We start from the raw sequence: 26,446 nt of genomic DNA on the forward strand, positions 1-26,446 counted from the left end.
GCACTCCATCAACAGCAGGTGCATTTCAAGAGCGGCAAATTTGAATCCAAATAAATGTCAAAATTCAAATTTTTCAAAAATACAACTATGTTACACCATTTGAAAGATAAACATCTCCTTAATCTAACCACGTTTTACGATTTCAAAAAGGTTTTACGGCGAAAGCATAAATTTAGAGTATGTTAGGACAGTACATTTACAAGAGTTGTGTGTAATGTTTTGTCAAGTCAAAGACAGGGTCACCAAAACCATAAAACCAGCTAAAATGATACACTAACCTTTTACAATCTCCATCAGATGACACTCCTAGGACATTATGTTAGACAATGCATGCATTTTTAGTTCTATCAAGTTCATATTTATATACAAAAACAGCGTTTTACTATGGCATTGATGTTGAGGAAATCGTTTCCCTCCAATAACCGGCAGTCAAGTCAGCGTCAGAAATTAAATAATTAAAATTAGAAAACATTGGTAAAATATTATATTGTCATTTAAAGAATTATAGATTTACATCTTTTGAACGCAATCAACTTGCCAGATTTAAAAATAACCTTACTGGGAAATCACACTTTGCAATAATCTGAGCACTGTGCCCAGAAAAATACGCGTTGCGATACAGACTAGACGTCATGTTGGGGAGATCTAAAATCGAAAATACTATGTAAATAATCCATTACCTTTGATTCTCTTCATCAGATGTCACTTCCAGGTATCACAGGTCCATAACGAATGTAGTTTTGTTCAAAAAAGCTCATCATTTATGTCCAAAAATCTCCGTCTCGTTAGCACATGATGTAAGCCAGCCGGACTTCTCGTCATGAACGAGGGGAAAAAATATATTTCCGTTCGTTCAAACATGTCAAACGTTGTATAGCATAAATCATTAGGGCCTTTTTTAACCAGAACATGAATAATATTCAAGGTGGACGAATGCATAGCCTTTTATAACGTATTGGAACGAGGGTACCCAACATGAAGTAGCGCGCCAGGTGTCTAATGGGACATCACCGTTCCATGGCTCTTGTTCGGTCAGATCTCCCTCCAGAAGACTCAAAACACTTTGTAAAGGCTGGTGACATCTAGTGGAAGCAATAGGAAGTGCCAAAATATTCCTAAACCCCTGTGTCTTTCAATGGGATAGCTTTAAAGTCAATACAACACATCAGGTATCCACTTCCTGTCAGAAAATGTCTCAGGGTTTTGCCTGCCAAATGAGTTCTGTTATACTCACAGACACCATTCAAACAGTTTTGGAAACTTTAGAGTGTTTTCTATCCATATATAATAAGTATATGCATATTCTAGTTACTGGGTAGGATTAGTAACCAGATTAAATCGGGTACATTTTTTTTATCCAGACGTGCAAATGCTGCCCCCTAGACCCAACAGGTTAAACAGGTCAACATACACAAGGCTGCGGGGCCAGACGGATTACCAGGACGTGTGCTCCGGGCATGTGCTGACCAACTGGCAGGTGTCTTCAGTGACATTTTCAACATGTCCCTGATTGAGTCTGTAATACCAACATGCTTCAAGCAGACCACCATAGTCCCTGTGCCCAAGAATACAAAGGCAACCTGCCAAAATGACTACAGACCCGTAGCACTCACGTCTGTAGCCATGAGGTGCTTTGAAAGGCTGGTAATGGCTCACATCAACACCATTATCCCAGAAACCCTAGACCCACTCCAATTTGCATACCTCCCAAACAGATCCACAAATGATGCAATCTCAATCACACTCCACACTGCCCTTTCCCACCTGGACAAAAGGAACACCTATGTGAAAATGCTATTCATTGACTACAGCTCAGCGTTCAACACCATAGTACACTCAAAGCTCATCACTAAGCTAAGGAACCTGGGACTAAACACCTCCCTCTGCAACTGGATCCTGGACTTCCTGACGGGTCGCCCCAAGGTGGTGAGGGTAGGTAGCAACACATCTGCCACACCGATCCTCAACACTGGAGCTCCCCAGGGGTGCGTGCTCAGTCCCCTCCTGTACCCCCTGTTCACCCACAACTGCATGGCCAGGCATGAGTCCAACACCATCATTAAGTTTGCAGATGACACAACAGTGGTAGGCCTGATCACCGACAATGACGAGACAGCCTATAGGGAGGAGGTCAGAGACCTAGCCGGGTGGTGCCAGAATAACAACCTATCCCTCAACGTAACCAAGACTAAGGAGATGATTGTTGACTACAGGAAAAGGAGCACTGAGCACGTCCCCATTCTCATCGACGGGGCTGTAGTGGAGCAGGTTGAGAGCTTCAAATTCCTTGGTGTCCACATCAACAACAAACTAAAATGGTCCAAACACACCAAGACAGTCGTGAAGAGGGCACAACATAGCCTATTCCCCCTCAGGAAACTAAAAAGATGTGGCATGAGTCCTGAGATCCTCAAAAGGTTCTACAGCTGCAACATCGAGAGCATCCTGACCGATTGCGTCACTGCCTGGTACGGCAGTGATGCTCGGCCTCTGACCGCAAGGCACTTCAGAGGGTAGTGTGTACGGCCCAATACATCACTGGGGCAAAGCTGCCTGCCATCCAGGACCTGTACACCAGGCGCTGTCAGAGGAAGGCCCTAAAAATTGTCAAAGACCCCAGCCACCCCAGCCATAGACTGTTCTCTCTACTACTGCATGGCAAGCTGTACCGGAGTGCCAAGTCTAGGACAAAAAGGCTTCTCAACAGTTTTTACCCCCAAGCCATAAGACTTCTGAACAGGTAACCAATGGTTACCCGGACTATTTGCATTGTGTGCCCCCCCCCAACCCCTCTTTTACGCCGCTGCTACTCCCTGTTTATCTTATATGCATAGTCACTTTAACTATACATTCATGTACATACTACCTCAATTGGCCCGACCAACCAGTGCTCCCGCACATTGGCTAACTGGGAAAAATACACTTTATTTCTCAGCTGCCTCACCAATGTCTGTAAGTGAATTAATAACTTTTTATTGCTACATTTCCAATAGATGGCAGCATAAGACCACAAAGCATCAGCTATAGGCTACAAGCAGCATTATAATTGACATAAAATAGCATGCAACCACAGACTATATGTCCCATGATTTTCTAAAATGGTGACTCATTACTTTAGTTAGCTATATATCTCGTATTAGGGCTGTGTTGCTTTTTGGAGAACAAAAAATAGTGATTATAGCAGGTATTGAACCCCGGGTAAATTATCCCTGGTCAGAACCTCAACCTTAGTATTATGCATTATAAAAAATCATCATAATATTGGATATTGCGAGTAAACAATCTTGGAATAGAAAAGACAAGAGTGCGTCTTACAGCCCACCAATAAATGACATCATTCAACCCTCCCGGTTAGTAAATTTACCTCACCATGCCCCTGGAGAAGACAGAGTGACGACACCAGCTTTTTAGCAGGGCTGAGTTGGCTACTTGTGCGAGAATTTGACAATGATTGAACTCGTAAAATACATTTTTATCGACTGAAGTAGGGGGGGATCTTCTGAAATGTTATTTGTGGTCTTATGCTGCCATCTATTTGAATTATGTAGCAACTGCAGTAGTACTGAATAATGTGTACTTCCTTACTAAAGCAGTAATTACTCAGAATTGCTAAATATAACATTTTCTAGTTCATTTTACCACTTATAACCATAAAATAACAATTTGTAGCAAAACAAACAATGAACCTGACATTAACCAAAAACACCATACATTTAGTTAATTATATATATAAAAACTATTTATTTAGATGGGTGACAAAGAAGAGCTCTCCAGTAGGTACCAAAATATACAAAGGCCATTTTCTCAAAAGTTTATCACAAGTTTATCAACATTCAAAGCAGAATAACTTTCCCATTGCTCCTCAACTGTAGTGTATGATATACCATTTTCTAGCTCTGAGTCTCTACTTTTATCCAATGTGAAAAACACAATTTCAAATTTTGCTACATAAAACTGAATCGAGCCGTTTGGTCACATTTGAGAGTGAGGCAGATATATAACATTTTGCAAAAAAACATTATTTGTCTCTCTGAAATTAAACCATTACGTGATAGATTATAAACAAATGAATGTCTGTCATTGAACAACCCCATGCCGTGATTATATAGTGAAAAACAATCTCTTTCATAATTTATTTAGAAAAAATTAAAGCTAATTTATATACGTTTCTGAAAATGGATATATAGTGTTTTGTAATGCAACTCTTCTTATGTTTCCCCATCTGAGCTCACAGTAGATGAGAGATGTAATGTTTCTCTCTGTTGTGTTGAAGCCCAATGAAGCAGGAGAGACCAGCCTCCCCTGTACCCAGCTGTGTGTCCATGAAGAGTGACCAGTCTATGAAACGTCCTATAATGTTTGGAGAGGGAGACTTTTCTACTGAACAAAGGTAAGAAGAACTCATGAGTCATGGTCAGTGAATTAAACAACACTGTCTCTGGTCATTTCTCCTCTCCCAACTTCCCATTTCTTTTGTTGTTTTCATAATCCATAGGCTAATTATTTTCCATTTACATAGTCTAAAACAATATTAATAAACAAACACAACATTCCCTCTGTGTGTGTGAGTGTGTGTGCACTCCCTGGATGAGGAGATGTAATCTCTATCCTGATTGCCTAGTCACTTTTACACCTAGCTTGTAATGGCTTGGTAGTCGTGGTGAAGGAATGAGGCACAGGAAGCAGCGAGCACTGGGTAGTGGCGTATTTAATGTACACTCACACACAAAACAAATATTCCCAAACACTGGGGAGAAAACACACACGGCGTAAAACAACTCCGACACGAACATAAGCCGTCAGTAACAAAATAATCCCGCACAACACGGAAGCGGACCAGCTAAATTAAATAGCTAATTACCACTAAACACAGGTGCACAAAACCAAAAAAAAGGAAAACCAAAAAAGGGAATCAGTGGTAGCTAATAGGCTGGTGACGACGACCGCCGAGCGCCACCTGATCAGGAGGGGGCGCCACTGTCGGTGGGAATCGTGACATACCTACATGTACATATTACCTCAATTACCTCAACTACCTGGTACCCCTGCACATTGACTCAGTACTGGTACTCCTTATAGTCTCATTCTTATTTTATTGTGATACTATTTCCTTTTTTTATTTAGCTAATTGTTCTTAGGGCAGGATCCAATAATAATCACTGTGGTTATAGAGGGTCAACTGGTCAGCACTTTAGGAGTAAATGTCGGTTGGCTTTTCATAGTCGAGGTCGAGGCAGGTGTGGTAGAGAGAGTGAAGGAGAAAGAGAGAGAGGGAGAGAGAGAGAGAGAGGGAGAGAGAGAGGGAGAGAGAGAGAGAGGGAGAGAGAGGGAGAGGGAGAGAGAGGGAGAGAGAGAGAGAGAGAGGGAGAGGAAGAGAGAGAGAGGGAGAGGAAGAGATAGAGACGGAGAGAGAGAGAGAGAGAGAGAGAGGGAGAGAGAGAGAGAGAGGGTCGGGACAAAGTATCACGTCCGGTGAACAGGTCAGAGTTCATATCCTCAGTCAGACCAGTAGAAACTGGATCAGCAGCACTACAAGGTATCACGTCTGGTGGAGCATGTATCAATAATGATAGGATGGAAAGAAAGGGAGCGCTGCTCTCAGATCAGTTTTCTCCATTCAAATCTTTCCTTAACATTATAATTATTTCACATACTGACCACGGATCAGCTTCTATTATCACCTATGGCTGCAAATACTGAGGAGGCTTATTCTAATGCTTACCCAATAAAAATGCACCAAAGCACAGATTTGGCACATCATTGTGTTCATGTTAGGTTACACATCATGAAATATATTCAGACAAATTACAGACCGTAGTCTACAAGTAGCAAAATAGAACTCAATATATTGAACATGGAATATATTTCAATATGATTGAAATTGACCTAAAGCCTACTGCTGATATTTTAATGCAGTCATCTCGGTTTCCATTTGAAGCATAATTTCAAACGTCCCTTGTTTAAATCAATTGTAAAGATATTGGCAACTTTGTAGTTATCGGGGGTCACAGAGAGACTGATAAACCATGTGATTCTATGTTTAGCAGAGATCTTCTGTATATAAAGTCACATGGAAGGGCAAAAAAGCATCAGCTGTTCTAGTGGTCTGAGGCAGATTATGAGTGTTTTCAACATTAATAACAATAGTTTTTTGAAACAGCTCAGAGATTTAACGATGCTCTTACGAAGATTCTAATGATGAACTTGGCCGATAGTAACTGAATGGTGGATGATGACTGGAGTAATTTTATTTCTAAGTGAGTAGATAACATGTTTCTAAACACTACTAAATGAATCCTGATTATGTCTTGATTAAGAAAAATCATGAATGAATCATGAATAATAATGAGTGAGAGAGTTACAGAGGCTACAACAAAACATACTAACCTCTCACCATTAACCTCAAATAAAAGGTAACATTCTGTACTGTCACATAATATGAAACATTATATCTCAAATCCAAAATGCAGGAGCATAGCACCAAATGTAAAACTGTAAGCTTCACTGTCCAAACACATATGATGTGGACTATGTGTGTCTGGTAAACACATGTGGATCTGGTGAACAGTTATCACTTGTTGACCAACTACAGGAATACTGACCTCAGAGTCTCCAGTTTACAGTGGGGATTCCCCAGTCCAGAAGAGACCAGCTTCACTCCTGAAGAGTTACACATGGAATAAACAAAACATACAGTCAATAATACAGTAGAACAAAAGAAAACAAAAAGTCTATATACAGTGAGTGCAAATGAGGTAAGTTAAGGCAATAAATAGGCCATGGAGGCGAAGTAATTACAATATAGCAATTAAACACTGGAATGGTAGATGTGCAGAAGATGAATGTGCAAGTAGAGATACTGGGGTGCAAAGGAGCAAGATAAATAAATAAAAACAGTATGGGGATGAGGTAGGTAGATGGATGGGCTGTTTACAGATGGGCTATGTACAGGTGCAGTGATCTGTGAGCTGCTCTGACAGCTTGTGCTTAAAGCTAGTGAGGGAGATTGAGTCTCCAGCTTCAGAGATTTTTGCAGTTCGTTCCAGTCATTGGCAGCAGAGAACTGGAAGGAAAGACGACCAAATGAGGAATTGGCTTTGGGGGTGACCAGTGAGATATACCTGCTGGAGCGCATGCTACGAGTGGGTGCTGCTATGGTGACCAGTGAGCTGAGATAAGGCGGGGCTTTTCCTAGCAGAGACTTGTAGATAACCTGTAGCCAGTGGGTGTGGCGACGAGTATGAAGTGAGGTCCAACCAACGAGAGCGTACAGGTCGCAATGGTGGGTAGTGTATGGGGCTTTGGTGACAAAACGGATGGCACTGTGATAAACTGCATCCAGTTTGTTGAGTAGAGTGTTGGAGGCTATTTTATAGATGACATCACCGAAGTCGAGGATTGGTAGGATGGTCAGTTTTACGAGGGTGTGTTTGGCAGCATGAGTGAAGGATGCTTTGTTGCGATATAGGAAGCCGATTCTAGATTTAATTTTGGATTGGAGATGCTTAATGTGAGTCTGGAAGGAGAGTTCACAGTCTAACCAGACACCCAGGTATTTGTAGTTGTCCACGTATTCTAAGTCAGAGCCGTCCAGAGTAGTGATGCTGGACGGGCGAGCAGGTGCAGGCAGTGATCGATTGAATAGCATGCATTTAGTTTTACCTGCATATAAGAGCAGTTGGATGCCACGGAAGGAGAGTTGTATGCCATCTAAGCTCGTCTGGAGGTTAGTTAACACAGTGTCCAAAGAGGGGCCAGAAGCATACAGAATGGTGTCGTCTACGTAGAGGTGGATCAGAGAATCACCAGCAGCAAGAGCAACAGCATTGATGTATACAGAGAAGAGAGTCGGCCCGAGAATAAAACCCTGTGGCACACCCATAGAGACTGCCAGAGGTCCGGACAACAGGCCCTCCGATTTGACACACTGAACTCTATCAGAGAAGTAGTTGGTAAACCAGGTGAGGGAATCATTTGAGAAACCAAAGCTGTCGAGTCTGCCAATAAGAATGTGGTGATTGACAGAGTCGAAAGCCTTGGCCAGGTCGATGAATATGGCTGCACAGTAATGTCTCTTATCGATGGCGGTTATGATGTCGTTTAGGACCTTGAGCGTGGCTGAGGTGCACCCATGACCAGTTCTGAAACCAGATTGCATAGCGGAGAAGGTACGGTGGGATTCGAAATGGTCGGTAATCTGTTTGTTAACTTGGCTTTCGAAGACCTTAGAAAGACAGGGTAGGATAGATATAGGTCTGTAGCAGTATGGGTCTAGAGTGTCACGCCCTTTGAAGAGGGGGATGACCGCGGCAGCTTTCCAATCTTTGGGAATCTCAGACGATACGAAAGAGAGGTTGAACAGACTAGTAATAGGGGTTGCAACAATTTCGGCATATAATTTTAGAAAGAGAGGGTCCAGATTGTCTAGCCCGGCTGATTTGTATGGGTCCAGATTTTGCAGCTCTTTCAGAACATCAGCTATCTGGATTTGGGTGAAGGAGAAATGGTGGGGGCTTTGGCGGATTGCTGTGGAGGGTGCCGGGCAGTTGACCGGGGTAGGGGTAGCCAGGTAGAAAGCATGGCCAGCCGTAGAGAAATGCTTATTGAAATGCTCAATTATAGTGGATTTATCGGTGGTAACAGTGTTTCCTAGCCTCAGAGCAGTGGGCAGCTGGGAGGAGGTGCTCTTTTTCTCCATGGACTTTACAGTGCCCCAGAACGTTTTTGAGTTAAACCTCTTACATCTAGACGTTCCGCTAGCGGAACACCTGCTCCAATATCCAATGATAGGCGTGCCGCGAATTACAAATTCCTCAAAAATACAAAAACTTCAATTTTTCAAACATATGACTATTTCACAGCATTTTAAAGATAAGACTCTCCTTTATCTAACCACACTGTCCGATTTCAAAAAGGCTTTACAACGAAAGCAAAACATTAGATTATGTCAGCAGAGTACCAAGCCAGAAATAATCAGACACCCATTTTTCAAGCTAGCATATAATGTCACAAAAACCCAGAAGACAGCTAAATGCAGCACTAACCTTTTGATGATCTTCATCAGATGACAACCCTAGGACATTATGTTATACAATACATGCATGTTTTGTTCAATCAAGTTCATATTTATATCAAAAACCAGCTTTTTACATTAGCATGTGACGTTCAGAACTAGCATACCCCCCGCAAACTTCCGGCGAATTCACTAAGAATTTACTAAATTACTCACGATAAACGTTCACAAAAAGAATAACAATTATTTTAAGAATTATAGATACAGAACTCCTCTATGCACTCGATATGTCCGATTTTAAAATAGCTTTTTGGTGAAAGCACATTTTGCAATATTCTAAGTACATAGCCCAGGCATCACGGGCTAGCTATTTAGACACCCGGCAAGTTTAGCACTCACCAATATCAGGTTTACTATTATAAAAGTTTGATTACCTTTTGTTGTCTTTGTCAGAATGCACTCCCAGGACTGCTACTTCAATAACAAATGTTGGTTTGGTCCAAAATAATCCATCGTTATATCCGAATAGCGGCGTTTTGTTCGTGCGTCCCAGACACTATCTGAAATGGTAAATCAGGGTCGTGCGCATGGCGCAATTCGTGACAAAAAAAATCTAAATATTCCATTACTGTACTTCGAAGCATGTCAACCGCTGTTTAAAATCCATTTTTATGCCATTTTTCTCGTAAAAAAAGCGATAATATTCCGACCGGGAATCTCCGTTTAGCTAAACAGAGGAAAGTAAACAAAGCTTTCGGTCGACGCGGGCACGAGCCTGAGTCTCACAGTACTGTAACCAGCCACTACCCAAACGCGCTACTTTTTTTCAGCCAGAGCCTGCAAAGCCACGATTCAGCTTTTTACCGCCTTCTGAGACCCTATGGCAGCCGTAGGAAGTGTCACGGGACAGCTAAGATCCTCACTCTTCAACAAACAGAGACAAGAAGAACGACACCTTGTCAGACAGGCCACTTCCTGCCTGAAACCTTGTCAGGTTTTTGCCTGCCAAATGAGTTCTGTTATACTCACAGACACCATTCAAACAGTTTTAGAAACTTTAGGGTGTTTTCTATCCATATGTAATAAGTATATGCATATTCTAGTTACTGGGTAGGAGTGGTAACCAGATTAAATCGGGTACGTTTTTTATCCAGCCGTGAAAATACTGCCCCCTAGCCATAACAGGTTAGTAGTACAGGATGCAAATTTCTGTTTGAAAAAGCTAGCCTTAGCTTTTCTAACTGCCTGTGTATATTTGTTCCTAACCTCCCTGAAAAGTTGCATATCACGGGGGCTATTCGATGCTAATGCAGAACGCCACAGGATGTTTTTGTGCTGGTCAAGGGCAGCACAAGTGAACCAAGGACTATATCTATTCCTAGTTCTAAATTTTTGGAGTGGGGCATGCTTATTTAAGATGGTGAGGAAGGCACTTTTAAAGAAGAGCCAGGCATCATCTACTGACGGGATGAGGTCAATGTCATTCCAGGATACCCCGGCCAGGTCGATTAGAAAGGCCTGATCGCAGAAGTGTTTTAGGGAGCATTTGACAGTGATGAGGGGTGGTCGTTTGGTCGCAGACCCATTACGTATGCAGGCAATGAGGCAGTGATCGCTGAGATCTTGTTTGCAAACAGCAGGGATGTATTTGGAGGGCGAGTTAGTTAGGATGACATCTATGAGGGTGCCCGTGTTTACGGATTTGGGGTTGTACCTGGTAGGTTCATTGATAATTTGTGTGAGATTGAGGGCATCAAGTTTAGATTGTAGGATGGCCGGGGTGTTAAGCATGTCCCAGTTTAGGTCACCTAGTAGCACGAGCTCAGAAGATAGATGGGGGGCAATCAATTCACATATGGTATCGAGGGCACAGCTGGGGGCAGAGGGAGGTCTATAGCAAGCGGCAACAGTGAGAGACTTGTTTCTGGAAAGGTGAATCTTTAGAAGTAGAAGCTCGAATTGTTTGGGTACAGACCTGGATAGTAAGACAGAACTCTGTAGGCTATCTTTGCAGTAGATTGCAACACCGCCCCCTTTGGCAGTTCTATCTTGGCGGAAAAGGTTATAGTTAGCGATGGAGATTTCAGGGTTTTTGATGGTTTTCCTAAGCCAGGATTCAGACACGGCTAAGACATCCGGGTTGGCAGAGTGTGCTAAAGCAGTGAGTAAAACAACTTGGGAAGTAGGCTTCTAATGTTAACATGCATGAAACCAAGGCTTTTACGGTTACAGAAGTCAACAAATGAGAGCACCTGGGGAGTGGGAGTGGAGCTAGGCACTGCAGGACCTGGATTAACCTCCACATCACCAGAGGAACAGAGGAGAAGTAGAATAAGGGTACGGCTAAAGGCTATACGAACTGGCCGTCTAGCACGTTCGGAACAGAGAGTACAAGGAGCAGGTTTCTGGGCACGATAGCATAGATTCAAGGCATAGTGTACAGACAAAGGTAAGGTAGGATGTGAGTACATTGGAGGTATACCTAGGCATTGAGTAATGATGAGAGAGATATAGTCTCTAGAGACGTTTAAACCAGGTGATGTCATCGCATATGTAGGAGGTGGAACAACATGGTTGGTTAAGGCATATTGAGCAGGGCTAGAGGCTCTACAGTGAAATAAGACAGTAATCACTAACCAGGACAGTAATGGACGAGGCATATTGATATTAGAGAGAGGCATGCGTAGCCAAGTGAACATATGGGTCCAGTGATTGGTTGGGCTGACTGGGGACACGGCGATTCAGACAGTTAGCAGGCCGATGCTAACAAGCTAACAGTTAGTAGGCAGGGGCTAAACAAGCTAGCAATTAGCCGACCGGGGCTGGCAAGCTAGCAGTTAGCAGACCGGGTTAGCAAGCAAGCAGTTGGCAGACTGGAGCTAGGAGTTAGCAGACCGGGGCAAGCAAGCTAGCAGTTAGCAGACCGGGGCTAGCAAGTTAGCCTTTGGCGGACGTCGCGATGGGGGTAAGTCTGTTTTTGCCTCTTCGTGCGGTGACGTCGATAGACCAGTCGTGGAATTAGTAGGGTTCCAAGTAGCTCTAGATAGCTAGCAGGCCAGTTAGCAGAATGGGCCTTCAGCAGACCTCACGCCTGAGGGGCCTGTTAGAATCCTCGGGCAGATTATGTCGGTATTCCAGTCGTAGAGGATCGGCGGGGTTCTGTGCTCCGTACCGGCAGTAGAAGGGGTCCGGATATTGTAGCCCAGGAGTGGGCTTCGGTGGTAGCACAGGAGCCCTGGTCGGGCTAGCTTCAGGATAATTGGTGCTTGCTCCGGGATGGAAACGCTAGCCAGGAGTAGTCACCCGGGACTGTGGTTAGCTAGTTGCGAAGATCCAGATGAAAATGTTCAGAGTTTGCGGTAGGAATCCGGGGATATGGGGAAAAAAATATATAAAATAATAATAGATCCGTTATGCTCTGGTTTGAGTCACGTTGTTCGAACTGGCGAGAGCTTTCCAAGCTAAAGGTTAGCTGATGACCGCTAGCAATGGTTTGCTGACTGATAGCTGGTAGGTAGTTAGCTGGCTAGTTTCAGTTGAGGGATTCCAGATCCGAAGTAAATTGAAATACTTTAGATAAAATAAACAGATCCAAGCCACATTGGGTGAGGTGAGTTGCAGGAGAGTATTTAGAAGTTGAGGTTTAGGAAAATATTTTTTAAAGATATGCGAAGAAAAATATATATACAAGGGACACAACAGGACAAAGACAAAGACGTCTGACTGCTACGCCATCTTGGAATTCGTGTAGTGTAGTGTAGAAGGACAATGGACGCATTTGGTTTATTCTCCCAAACAACAAATAGATTCATCTTCCGTCTCCTAGAATTGTATGGTCATATTGTTATACAAATGTGAATATCAATGCATTTATTCAATATGTTTTTCAATATAATACTATATAAATATTATAATACATATTTTCCTCTAAACTGAATATTTATCTTTTTTCCATTTTCAAATTAAATATACCTTCCTGCAACCCGCCTCACCCAATGTGGTACGGATCTATTTTTTAGACCTTATAACTGGAACTTCCATCAGAAGCTGGCCAGCTTATTAGCTACTAGCTATTTAGTCATTGTTAGCCTCTGCTAGCGGTGTTTACCTTAGGCTCGGACTCCAGCCGCTTTAGCCTGGATAGCCCAGATAATACCTGCCAGTCTGCACAGCGCAATTTCAGCCTTGAGCATATCGGACAGCTTTTTTTCACTGCATCACCGGATTCCTGCCGATAGCTCTGGACCATTACACCGGATCTTCGCAGCTAGCGAGTTGCTACCGAGTGGCTATTGTGGCTAACGCCATTGTCCAGAAGCATGCACCAGTTAGCCTCTAGCTAGGCCCATCTTCCGGCTAGCAAACAAAGTACACCAACTGCAATACCTCTTGCCAATTGGCCTGGACCCTTTGTCGACATGGAACCCCGCCGAACCATCACTGCTGGTCTGCTGACGTAATTCGGCCGATGTGCTCTCAACCGGCCTCTGTGTCGTGGATGTCGATGATGCATCTGTTAGCTTCCTGAACCCTGTGTCTCCTGCTCGCCTAGCGTAGTAATCAACTACCGAACAACTCCCTGTTTCATATATTGCTTGTCATTGGACCCTATGATCACTCAGTTACACAGCTGATGCCTGCTGTGTAGCTAGAGGTCCCACTAGGTACATACAAGTGTCTTATTTCCGTTAAAAGCTTAAATTCTTGTTAGTCAAACTGTCCGATTTACAGTAGGCTTTACAGCCAAAGCATGCCATGCGATTGTTTGAGGATGGCGCCCCACATCAAAATATTTTTCCACCGGCACAGGTTTCATAAATTCACAAATTGCGATTAAATATTCACTTACTTTTTGAAAATCTTCCTCTGATTTGTCATCCAAAGGGTCCGAGCTACAACATGTACTGTCATTTTGTTAGATAAAATGCTTCTTTATATCCCAAAAAGTCTGTTCAGTTGGTGCCATCGATTTGAGTAATCCACTCATTCAACATGCTGAGAAAGGAATCCAAAAAGCTACCGCTAAACTTTGTTAAAACAAGTCAAAGTACATTACTATTTAATCCTCAGATACCCTAAAATGTAATTAAACTATAATATTTAATACGGAAAGAAGTATGTTCAATAGGAAAACGATATTAGCAGGTGCTTGTCCTCTTCATTGTGCACGCATACACTGATTTCGAAGTCTGTGTCCCTGTATCAAAACACATTGTTTTTCCTCGTTTTGGAAGAAACAAGCCTGAAACCTTGAACAAAATCTTCTGACATCCAGTGGAAGCCATAAGAATTGCATACTGGGAATTACATTTTTTACCTACACGTTCCATTAGAAGAGCATGGGCTCACAAAAAAAAAAAAAATCTGGTTGGTTTTTCTTTAGATTTTCTCCTATCATATCTATTGTGTTATAGTCTCCTACATTATTTTAAACTTCAGAGTGTTTTCTTTCCAATGGTACCAATTATATGCATATCCTGGCTTCAGAGCCTGAGCAATAGGCAGTTTACTTTGGGCACATCAGTCAGGCAGAAATGGAGAAAAATAGACCCTATCCTGAAGAAGTTATTAACAAACCTCTAAACGAGCTTCAACGCCATACAACACTCCTACCGTGGCCTTTAACTGCTCTTAAATGCTAGTAAAATGAAACGCATGCCCTTCAACCGAAAGCTTCCCGCACCTTTGGACGGTTTTGACTTAGAATATGTGGACAACTATAAATACCTAGGCTATCTGGCTAGACTGTAAACTCTCCTTCCAGACTCATATTAAGCATCTCCAATCCAGTTAAATCTAGAATCGTCTTCCTATTTCGCAACAAAGCATTCTTCACTCATGCTGCCAAACATACCCTCGTAAAACTGACTATCCTACCGATACTTGATTTCGGCGATGTCATTTACAAAATAGCCTCCAATACCCTACTCAGCAAATTGGATGCAGTCTATCACAGTGCCATCCGTTTTGTCTCCAAAGCCCCATATACCACCCACCACTGCGACCTGTATGCTCTCGTTGACTGGCCCTCGCTTCATACTCATTGCCAAACCCACTTGCTCCAGTTCATCTATAAGTCTTTGCTAGGTAAAGCTCCACCTTATCTCAGCTCACTGGTCACCATAGCAGCACCCACGCATAGTACGCGCTCCAGCAGGTATATCTCACTGGTCACCCCCAAAGCCAATTCTTCCTTTGGCTGCCTTTCCTTCCAGTTCTCTGCTGCCAATGACTGGAACGAATTGCAAAAAATCACTGAAGTTGGAGACTTATATCTCCCTCACTAACTTTAAGCGTCAGCTGTCAGAGAAGCTTACCGATCGCTGCAGCTGTACACAGCCCATCTGTAAATAGCCCATCCAACCAACTACCTACCTCCTCCGCATATTTGGGTCGCAGTTGTAAATGAGAACTTGTTCTCAACTAGCTTACCTGGTTAAATGTGAATATATATATATTTTTAATGAATACAATATAAATATAGGACAAAACACACATCACAACAAGAGAGACAACACACTACATAAAGAGAGACCTAAGACAACAACATAACAAAGCAGCAACACATGATAACACAGCATGGTAGCAACACAACATGACAACAACATGGTAGCAGCACAAAAACAAACATTATTGGGCAAAGTCAATAGCACAAAGGTAGAGACAACAACACATCAAGTATAGCAGCCACAACTGTCAGTAAGAGTGTCCATGATTGAGTCTTTGATAAAGAGATTGAGATAAACTGTCCAGTTTTAGTGTTTGTTGCAGCTCGTTCCAGTCGCTAGCTGCAGCAGTAGTACTTATTTCTCTGAGAGTGAGGCAGATATATATTATTACTGTGAAAAACCTAGCAGTACTAGTGATTTCTCTGAGAGTGAGGCAGATATATATTGTTACTGTGAAAAACCTAGCAGTACTACTGATTTCTCTGAGAGTGAGACAGATATATATTATTACTGTGTAAAACCTAGCAGTACTACTGATTTCTCTGAGAGGGAGGCAGATATATATTATTACTGTGTAAAACCTAACAGTACTACTGATTTCTCTGAGAGTGAGGCAGATATATATTATTACTGTGTAAAACCTAGCAGGTCCACTGATTTCTCTGAGAGTGAGGCAGATATTATTACTGTGTAAAACCTAGCAGTACTACTGATTTCTCTGAGAGTGAAGCAGATATATATTATTACTGTGTAAAACCTAGCAGTACTACTGCTTTCTCTGAGAGTGAGGCAGATATATATTATTACTGTATAAAACCTAGCAGTACTACTGATTTCTCTGAGAGTGAGGCAGATATATATTATTACTGTGTAAAACCTAGCAGTACTAGTGATTTCTCTGAGAGTGAGGCAGACATATATTATTACTGTGTTAATCCTAGCAGTACTACTGATTTCTCTGAGAGAGGCAGATATATATTATTACTTTGTAAAACCTAGCAGTACTACTGATTTCTCTGAGAGAGGGAGATATATATTATTACTGTGTAAAACCTAGCAGTACTAGTGATTTGTCTGAGAGTGAGGCAGATATATATTATTTCTGTGTAAAACCTAGCAGTACTAGTGATTTCTCCGAGAGTGAGGCAGATATATATTATTACTGTGTTAAACCTAGCAGTACTACTGATTTCTCTGAGAGTGAGGCAGATATATATTATTATTGTGTAAAACCTAGCAGTACTAATGATTTTTCTGAGTGAGGCAGATATATAGCATTTTGCCAAAAAAATAATTTGTCTCTCTGAAATGAAAGCATCAAGTGATAGATTATAAACAAATACATGTCTGTCATTGAACAACCCCTTGTCATGATTAGATAGTGAACAACCCCATGTCATGATTAGATAGTGAACAACCCCATGTCATGATTAGATAGTGAACAACCCCATGTCATGATTAGATAGTGAACAACCCCATGATTAGATAGTGAACAACCCCATGCCATGATTAGATAGTGAACAACCCCATGATTAGATAGTGAACAACCCCATGATTAGATAGTGAACAACCCCATGATTAGATAGTGAACAACCCCATGATTAGATAGTGAACAACCCCATGATTAGATAGTGAACAACCCCATGATTAGATAGTGAACAACTCCATGATTAGATAGTGAACAACCCCATGCCATGATTAGATAGTGAACAACCCCATGATTAGATAGTGAACAACCCCATGATTAGATAATGAACAACTCCATGATTAGATAGTGAACAACCCCATGATTAGACAGTGAACAACCCCATGATTAGATAGTGAACAACCCCATGATTAGACAGTGAACAACCCCATGATTAGATAGTGAACAACCCCATGATTAGACAGTGAACAACCCCATGATTAGATAGTGAACAACCCCATGATTAGACAGTGAACAACCCCATGATTAGATAGTGAACAACTCCATGATTAGATAGTGAACAACCCCATGTCATGATTAGATAGAGAAAAACCCCATGATTAGATAGTGAACAACCCCATGATTAGATAATGAACAACTCCATGATTAGATAGAGAACAACTCCATGATTAGATAGTGAACAACCCCATGATTAGATAGTGAACAACCCCATGATTAGATAGTGAACAACCCCATGATTAGATAGTGAACAACCCCATGATTAGATAGTGAAAAACCCCATGATTAGATAGTGAACAACCCCATGATTAGATAATGAACAACTCCATGATTAGATAGTGAACAACCCCATGATTAGATAGTGAACAACCCCATGATTAGATAGTGAACAACCCCATGATTAGATAGTGAACAACCCCATGATTAGATAGTGAACAACCCCATGATTAGATAGTGAACAACTCCATGATTAGATAGTGAACAACCCCATGTCATGATTAGATAGAGAACAACTCCATGATTAGATAGTGAACAACCCCATGATTAGATAGTGAAAAACCCCATGATTAGATAGTGAACAACCCCATGATTAGACAGTGAACAACCCCATGATTAGATAGTGAACAACCCCATGATTAGATAGTGAACAACCCCATGATTAGATAGTGAACAACCCCATGATTAGATAGTGAACAACCCCATGATTAGATAGTGAACAACCCCATGATTAGATAGTGAACAACCCCATGATTAGATAGTGAACAACTCCATGATTAGATAGTGAACAACCCCATGATTAGATAGTGAACAACCCCATGATTAGATAGTGAACAACCCCATGTCATGATTAGATAGTGAACAACCCCATGATTAGATAATGAACAACCCCATGATTAGATAATGAACAACTCCATGATTAGATAGTGAACAACCCCATGTCATGATTAGATAGTGAAAAAACACAACAATCTCTTTCATAACGTCTTTTAAAAAAAAAGCTAATTTACCAACATTTCTGAAAAGTGATATATAGCGTTTTGGATTGAAACTCTTCTTATGTTTCCCATCTGAGCTCTGAGTAGATGAGATGTAATGTTTGTCTCTGTTGTGATGAAGTCCAATCAAGCAGGAGAGACCAACCTCCCCTGTACCCAGCTGTGTGTCCATGAAGAGTGACCGGTCTATGAGGCATCCTATATTCTTTAGAGAGGGAGACTTTTCTACTGAACAAAGGTAAGAAGAACTCATGGGTCATGGTCAGTGAGTTAAACAACTTTGTCTCTAGTCATTTCTCCTCTGAAATTTTTCCATTTACTTTTGTTGTTTTCATAATCCATAGGCTAATCCTTTTGTCCATTTTCATAGAGGAGATGTAATCTCATGTTTTGTCCACAGAAACCAACAGGAGAGATCGGAGTCAGAGATTCTCAGTGGTCAGTCTTCCCAGAGTCATCAAACAGACCTGGCCTCCATATTCAGTGTATGTGGTCCTGTTATGTACATTTGTTTTTGTTTACCTCAATTAAAGTTGATCTGTCAATCATTCATTAATGTGTTTATTAATGAGAAAGCTTTTAATTCTCTTTCTTAACTTATGTATTTTATTTCAGTTGCTTGAAGATAATATTATGACATTTGTGAAGAACGAGCTGAAGATGTTCAAGAGGATTCTTAGTCCAGAACTCCCAGAAGGCTTTGAGAGTCAGAAGCAGGATAAGGAAGTGGTGGATGCTGAAGATGAGAAGCAGGAGAGCAGTGCCAGAGAGGGGGCTCTGAAGATCACACTGCACGTCCTGAGGAAAATGAACCAGAAGGAGCTTGCTGACACACTAGAGAACTGTAAGATCTGTCTGCCTCATGTTGAATGATGTTTTATAACATTTAAAAGCTCTAGCTAAAGAAACTCAATGATATTGTAGCAGCCATAACACAACAACTGGTGACCTCATCAAGTAGTAGCAGGGATGTGTTGTGGTGACACATTTTGACAGAGAAGAGGACAGAGAGAGACAACATTAATAATACCATCAATAATACCAATAATAATATAATCAGTCACATCAGTCTGTAATGCATTGTAAAAAAATACACATTTATGAACTCAAATAAGACAAGAAATTATTATAATTTAAAACTTTATAACAGTACTAAAATACTGTAGGCATTAAATCAGACGTAATATTAATATCCGCTGTGTTATTTCTTCTTTCAGATGAGCTTTCTGTGATTTGCCAACGTGAACTCAAATCTAATCTAAAGAAGAAGTTTCAATGTGTATTTGAGGGGATCGCTAAACAAGGAAACCCAACACTTCTCAATAAGATCTACACAGAGCTCTACATCACAGAGGGTGGAACAGGAGAGGTCAATAATGAACATGAGCTGAGACAGATTGAGAAAACAACCAGGAAACAAGCAAGACCAGAGACTGCAATCAAATGTAACGACATCTTCAAACCCTTAACTGGACAAGACAAACTTATCAGAACTGTGCTGACAAAGGGAGTCGCTGGCATTGGAAAAACAGTCTCTGTGCAGAAGTTCATTCTGGACTGGGCTGAAGGAAAAGCAAATCAGGATGTCCAATTTGTATTTTCATTCCCTTTTTGGGAGCTGAATTTGATTAAAGAGGACAAACACACTTTGATTGAACTTCTCAATCACTTCTCAATGGAAACCAAAGAATCAAGAATCTCCAACTACAACAAGTACAAAGTTCTGTTCATCTTTGATGGTCTGGATGAGTGCCGACTGCCCCTAGACTTCCAGAAGAACAAGATCTGTTGTGACGTCACACAGTCAACCTCAGTGGATGTTCTGCTGACAAATCTCATCAAGGGAAATCTGCTTCCCTCTGCTCTCCTCTGGATAACTACCCGACCTGCAGCAGCCAATAAGATCCCTTCAGTGTGTGTTGACCAGGTGACAGAGGTACGAGGGTTCAATGACCCACAGAAGGAGGAGTACTTCAGGAAGAGATTCAGCGATGAGGACCTGGCCAACAGAATCATCTCACACATAAAGACATCAAGGAGCCTCCACATCATGTGCCACATTCCAGTCTTCTGTTGGATTTCTGCAACAGTCCTTGAACACATGCTGAAACATAAGAGAGAAAAGATGCCCAAGACTCTGACTGAGATGTACACACACCTTGTGGTGTTTCATACCAAACAGAAGAATGAAAAGTATCTTGGGAAAGAAGAGACAGGTCCACACTGGAATAAAGAGAGCATTCTGTTACTGGGAAAACTGGCATTTCAACAGCTTGTGAATGGCAATCTGATTTTCTATGAAGAAGACCTGAAAGAGGCTGGCATTGATGTCAATGAAGCCTCAGTGTACTCAGGATTGTGCACACAGCTCTTTAAAGAGGAATGTGGGCTGTACCAGGACAAGGTGTACTGCTTTGTTCATCTGAGCATTCAGGAGTTTCTGGCTGCTGTCTATGTGTTCCTCTCATTCATCAACAACAATGAGAATCTAATGGATGAACCTCAGTCAATGTTCAGATACTTTTTGTCGCTTTTCAGAAACAACCCTGAAGTTAGTTTCTACAAGAGTGCTGTGGATAAAGCCTTACAAAGTGAGACAGGAAACCTGGACCTTTTCCTCCGCTTCCTTCTGGGCCTCTCACTGGAGTCCAATCAGAAGCACTTACGAGGTCTACTGACAAAGACAAGAAGCAGCTCACAGAGCCATGAAGAAACGGTCAAGTACATCAAGGAGAAGATCAGGGAGAATCCCTCTCCAGAGAGGAGCATCAATCTGTTCCACTGTCTGAATGAACTGAATGACCATTCTCTAGAGGAGGAGATCCAAAGATACCTGAGATCAAGAAATGACTCCCGTGAAGAACTCTCACCTGCACAGTGGTCAGCTCTCGTCTTTGTGTTGTTGACTTCACAAAAGGAGCTGGATGTGTTTGACCTGAAGAAGTACTCCAGATCAGAGGAAGGTCTTCTGAGGCTGCTGCCAGTCGTCAAAGCCTCCAGAGCTGCTCTGTGAGTACATAAAATGACATTTAAGAACTAATCTTCAGGAAGAAATATTCAGTTTAGAGAAAAATATGTATTATAATATGTATATAATATTATATTGATAAACATATTGAAGAAATGCATTGATTTTCACTTTAGTTTAACAATATGATCATACAATTCTAGGAGATGTTGTTTGAGAGAATAAACCAAATGCGTCTGCCATTGTCCTTCTACACTACTCATTAAATTAATGGTGTGTTTATGAAGTCATGATGATCTCTTTGTCAGGCTGTCAGGCTGTGGAGTCACAGAGGAAGGCTGTGCTTCTCTGGTCTCAGCTCTGAAGTCAAACCTATCACACCTGAGAGAGCTGGATCTGAGTAACAATGACCTGAAGGATTCAGGAGTGAAGCTGCTCTCTGCTGGACTGGGGAATCCCCACTGTAAACTGGAGACTCTGAGGTCAGTATTCCTGTAGTTGGTCAACAAGTGATAACTGTTCACCAGATCCACATGTGTTTACCAGGCACACATAGTCCACACCATATGTGTTTGGACAGTGAAGCTTACAGTTTTAAATTTGGTGCCATGCAGCAGCATTTTGGATTTGAGATAGAATGTTTCATATTAGGTGCCAGCACAGAATGTCACCTTTTATTTGAGGTTAATGGTGAGAGGTTAGTATATTTTGTTGTAGCCTCTGTAACTCTCTCACTCATTATTATTCATGATTCATTCATGTTCTTTCTCAGTCATGGCAGTCACAGGTTTGATGTAGTCATTGTGTTCAAAGAATATGGGACCAAATAATATACATTGGACCTCTTTAATACACTATAAGTGAATTGGTCAGAATATTTATGACTTTTTCAAATAGGGGGGACTAGATACATAAAGTGCTTTCACTTCTAAACAGTGAAACAGATATGTAGGAAAATATCTTCAATAAAAGGTGACATTATATACTGTCACCTCATATGAAACATTTGATCTGAAATGCAAAATGTTGGAGTATAGAGCCACATTTAAAATGTTAGCTTCACTGTCAAAATAGATATGGTGTGGACTGTATACTCAATACAATCTAAATCTGATACCTCACTGTCTGTCTTTTGACTGATACTGCTTTTTAAACTGGTCTGGTCAGTCTACTCAAATATTCACAATTCACATGTTTCTGTCTGCAGGCAATACTTTGATAATTTGTCATTTATAATAATGAAACATTCATTCATTTCTGAATAGATATGGCAGGTTTCAGGACACAGATGTATTTGAATATGTTGAAAAAATATACTGCCACTATTTTCACCACCAAAGAATATCAGTGTGATTTTAATATGATTTAACTCTTTGCAGGCTGTCACGCTGTCTAGTCACAGAGGAAGGCTGTGCTTCTCTGGTCTCAGCTCTGAAGTCAAACCCCTCACACCTGAGAGAGCTGGATCTGAGTAACAATGACCTGAAGGATTCAGGAGTGAAGCTGCTCTCTGCTGGACTGGGGGATCCCCACTGTAAACTGGAGACTCTGAGGTCAGTATTCCTGTAGTTAGTCAACAAGTGATAACTGTTCACTAGATCCACATGTGTTTACCAGACACACATAGTCCACACATTATGTGTTTGGACAGCAAAGCTTACAGTTTTATATGTGGCGCTATGCTCCAGCATTTTGGATTTGAGATAGAATGTTTCATATTAGGTGACAGTACAGAATGTCACCTTTTATTTGAGGTTACTGGTGAGAGGTTAGTATGTTTTGTTGTAGCCTCTGTTATTGGTAATGGTGAGAGGTTAGCATGTTTTGCTGTAGCCTCAGTTATTGGTAATGGTGAGTGGTTAGCATGTTTTGTTGTAGCCTCTGTTATTGGTAATGGTGAGAGGTTAGCATGTTTTGTTGTAGCCTCTGTTATTGGTAATGGTGAGAGGTTAGTATGTTTGCTGTAGACTCTGTTATTGGTAATAGTGAGAGGTTAGCATGTTTTGTTGTAGCCTCTGTTATTGGTAATGGTGAGAGGTTAGCATGTTTTGTTGTAGCCTCTGTTATTGGTAATGGTGAGAGGTTAGCATGTTTTGTTGTAGCCTCTGAAACTCTCTCACACATTATTATTCATGATTCATTCATGATCTTTCTCAGTCATGGCAGTCACAGGCCTGATGAAGTCATTGTGTTCAAAGAATACGGGACCAAATACTGAACTTTTAACAACTTTAATAAAATTTCTGTGAATTCGTCAGAAAACATATGACTTCTTCAAATAGGGGGACTAGATACATAAAATGCTTCTATTTTTTTTAAATAATTGGTGAAACAGATATGCATGAAAATACCCTCAAATAAAAAATGACATTATATACTGTCAAACATTTGATCTGAAATTCAAAATGTTGGAGTATAGAGCCACATTTAAAAATGTTAGCTTCACTGTAAAAAAATTGATCTGGTGTGGACTGTATACTCAATACAATCTAAATCTGATACCTCACTGTCTGTCTTTTGACTGATACTGCTTTTTATACTGGTCTGGTCAGTCTACTCAAATATTTGTACTAAACATGTTTCTCTACAAGTGATATTATGATAATTTATAATAATGAAACATTCATTCATTTCTGAATAGATATGGCAGGTTTCAGGACACTGATGTATCTGAATATGTTGAAAAAATAAATTGCCACTATTTTCACCACCAAAGAATATCAGTGTGGTTTTAATATGATTTAACTCTTTGCAGGCTGTCACGCTGTCTAGTCACAGAGGAAGGATGTACTTCTCTGGTCTCAGCTCTGAAGTCAAACCCCTCACACCTGAGAGAGCTGGACCTGAGCTACAATGACCTGAAGGATTCAGAGGTGAAGATGCTTTCTGCTGGACTGGGGAATCCCCACTGTAAACTGGAGACTCTGAGGTCAGTATTCCTGTAGTTGGTCAACAAGTGATAACTGTTCACCAGATCCACATGTGTTTACCAGGCACACATAGTCCACACCATATGTGTTTGGACAGCGAAGCTTACAGTTTTAAATTTGGTGCTATGCTCCAGCATTTTGGATTTGAGATATAATGTTTGATATTAGGCGACAGGACAGAATGTCACCTTCTATTTGAGGTTAATGGTGAGAGGTTAGCATGTTTTGTTGTAGCCTCTGTTATTGGTATGGTGAGAGGTTAGTATGTTTTGTTGTAGACTCTGTTATTGGTAATGGTGAGAGGTTAGTATGTTTTGTTGTAGCCTCTGTTATTGGTAATGGTGAGAGGTTAACATGTTTTGTTGTATTCTCTGTTATTGGTAATGGTGAGAAGTTAGCGTGTTTTGTTGTAGCCTCTGTTATTGGTAATGGTGAGAGGTTAGCATGTTTTGTTGTAGCCTCTGTTATTGGTATTGGTGAGAGGTTAGCATGTTTTGTTGTAGCCTCTGTTATTGGTAATGGTGAGAGGTTAGCATGTTTTGTTGTAGGCTCTGTTATTGGTAATGGTGAGAGGTTAGCATGTTTTGTTGTAGCCTCTGTTATTGGTATTGGTGAGAGGTTAGCATGTTTTGTTGTAGCCTCTGTTATTGGTAATGGTGAGAGGTTAGCATGTTTTGTTGTAGCCTCTGTTATTGGTAATGGTGAGAGGTTAGCATGTTTTGTTGTAGCCTCTGTTATTGGTAATGGTGAGAGATTAGCATGTTTTGTTGTAGCCTCTGTTATTGGTAATGGTGAGAGGTTAGCATGTTTTGTTTCAGCCTCTGTTATTGGTAATGGTGAGAGGTTAGCACGTTTTGTTGTAGCCTCTGTTATTGGTAATGGTGAGAGGTTAGCATGTTTTGTTGTAGCCTCTGTTATTGGTAATGGTGAGATGTTAGCATGTTTTGTTGTAGCCTCTGTTATTGGTAATGGTGAGAGGTTAGCATGTTTTGTTGTAGCCTCTGTTATTGGTAATGGTGAGAGGTTAGCATGTTTTGTTGTAGCCTCTGTTATTGGTAATGGTGAGAGGTTAGGAAGTTTTGTTGTAGCCTCTGTTATTGCTAATGGTGAGAGGTTAGCATGTTTTGTTTTAGCCTCTGTTATTGGTAATGGTGAGAGGTTAGCATGTTTTGTTGTAGCCTCTGTTATTGGTAATGGTGAGAGGTTAGCATGTTTTGTTGCAGCCTCTGTTATTGGTAATGGTGAGAGGTTAGCATGTTTTGTTGTACCCTCTGTTATTGGTAATGGTGAGAGGTTAGCATGTTTTGTTGTAGCCTCTGGTATTGGTAATGGTGAGAGGTTAGCATGTTTTGTTGTAGCCTCTGTTATTGGTAATAGTGAGAGGTTAGGAAGTTTTGTTGTAGCCTCTGTTATTGGTAATGGTGAGAGGTTAGCATGTTTTGTTGTAGCCTCTGTTATTGGTAATGGTGAGAGGTTAGCATTTTTTGTTGTAGCCTCTGTTATTGGTAATGGTGAGAGGTTAGTATGTTTTGTTGTAGCCTCTGTAACTCTCTCACTCATTATTATTCATGATTCATTCATGATCTTTCTCAATCATAGCAGTCAATGGCCTGATGAAGTCATTGTGTTCAAAGAATACAGGACCAAATACTAAACTTTTAACAACTTTAATAAAATTTGAGTGAATTCGTCAGAAAACATATGACTTCTTCAAATAGGGGGACTAGATACATAAAATGCTTCTATTTTTTTTTAAATAAATGGTGAAACAGATATGTATGAAAATACCATCAAATAAAAGGTGACATTATATACTGTCACCTCATATGAAACATTTGATCTCAAATCCAAAATGTTGGAGTATAGAGCCACATTTAAAATGTTATCTTCACTGTCAAAATAGATATGTTGTGGACTGTATACTCAATACAATCTATATCTGATACCTCACTGTTTGTCTTTTGACAGATACTGCTTTTTAAACTGGTCTGGTCAGTCTACTCAAATATTTGTACTAAACATGTTTCTCTAAAAGTGATATTTTGATAATTTATAATAATGAAACATTCATTCATTTCTGAATAGATATGGCAGGTTTCAGGACACTGATGTATCTGAATATGTTGAACAAATACATTGCCACTATTTTCACCAACAAAGAATAGCA

At 40.9% G+C, this 26,446-nt stretch overlaps 2 protein-coding genes and 1 long non-coding RNA gene across 3 annotated transcripts in view; all 3 read left to right on the forward strand.

Moving 5' to 3' along the window:
* The window catches only part of LOC123743359 (uncharacterized), a 202,407-nt gene that overhangs the window by 22,727 nt on the left and 153,234 nt on the right, over positions 1-26,446 (forward strand). The window lies entirely within an intron of this gene.
* Positions 4,087-21,927, forward strand: LOC145879782 (NLR family CARD domain-containing protein 3-like). The gene is made up of 6 exons (XM_082976238.1): positions 4,087-4,390; positions 18,503-18,619; positions 18,782-18,866; positions 18,997-19,225; positions 19,599-21,390; positions 21,658-21,927. The coding sequence occupies exons 1-6, from the start codon at positions 4,278-4,280 to the stop codon at positions 21,845-21,847; spliced, it is 2,526 nt and encodes an 841-aa protein (XP_082832364.1). The 5' UTR covers positions 4,087-4,277; the 3' UTR covers positions 21,848-21,927.
* Positions 23,926-26,446, forward strand: part of LOC145879740 (stonustoxin subunit beta-like) — a 4,628-nt gene continuing 2,107 nt past the window's right edge. The window contains exons 1-2 of the mRNA XM_082976095.1: positions 23,926-23,939; positions 24,105-24,278. Coding sequence (XP_082832221.1) covers positions 23,926-23,939; positions 24,105-24,278 — 188 coding nt within the window. The remainder of the gene's footprint in view (positions 23,940-24,104; positions 24,279-26,446) is intronic.

This window comes from Salmo salar, chromosome 06 (genome assembly GCF_965601325.2).
Source record: "Salmo salar chromosome 06, fSalSal1, whole genome shotgun sequence".
Taxonomy (NCBI): Eukaryota; Metazoa; Chordata; class Actinopteri; order Salmoniformes; family Salmonidae; genus Salmo; species Salmo salar.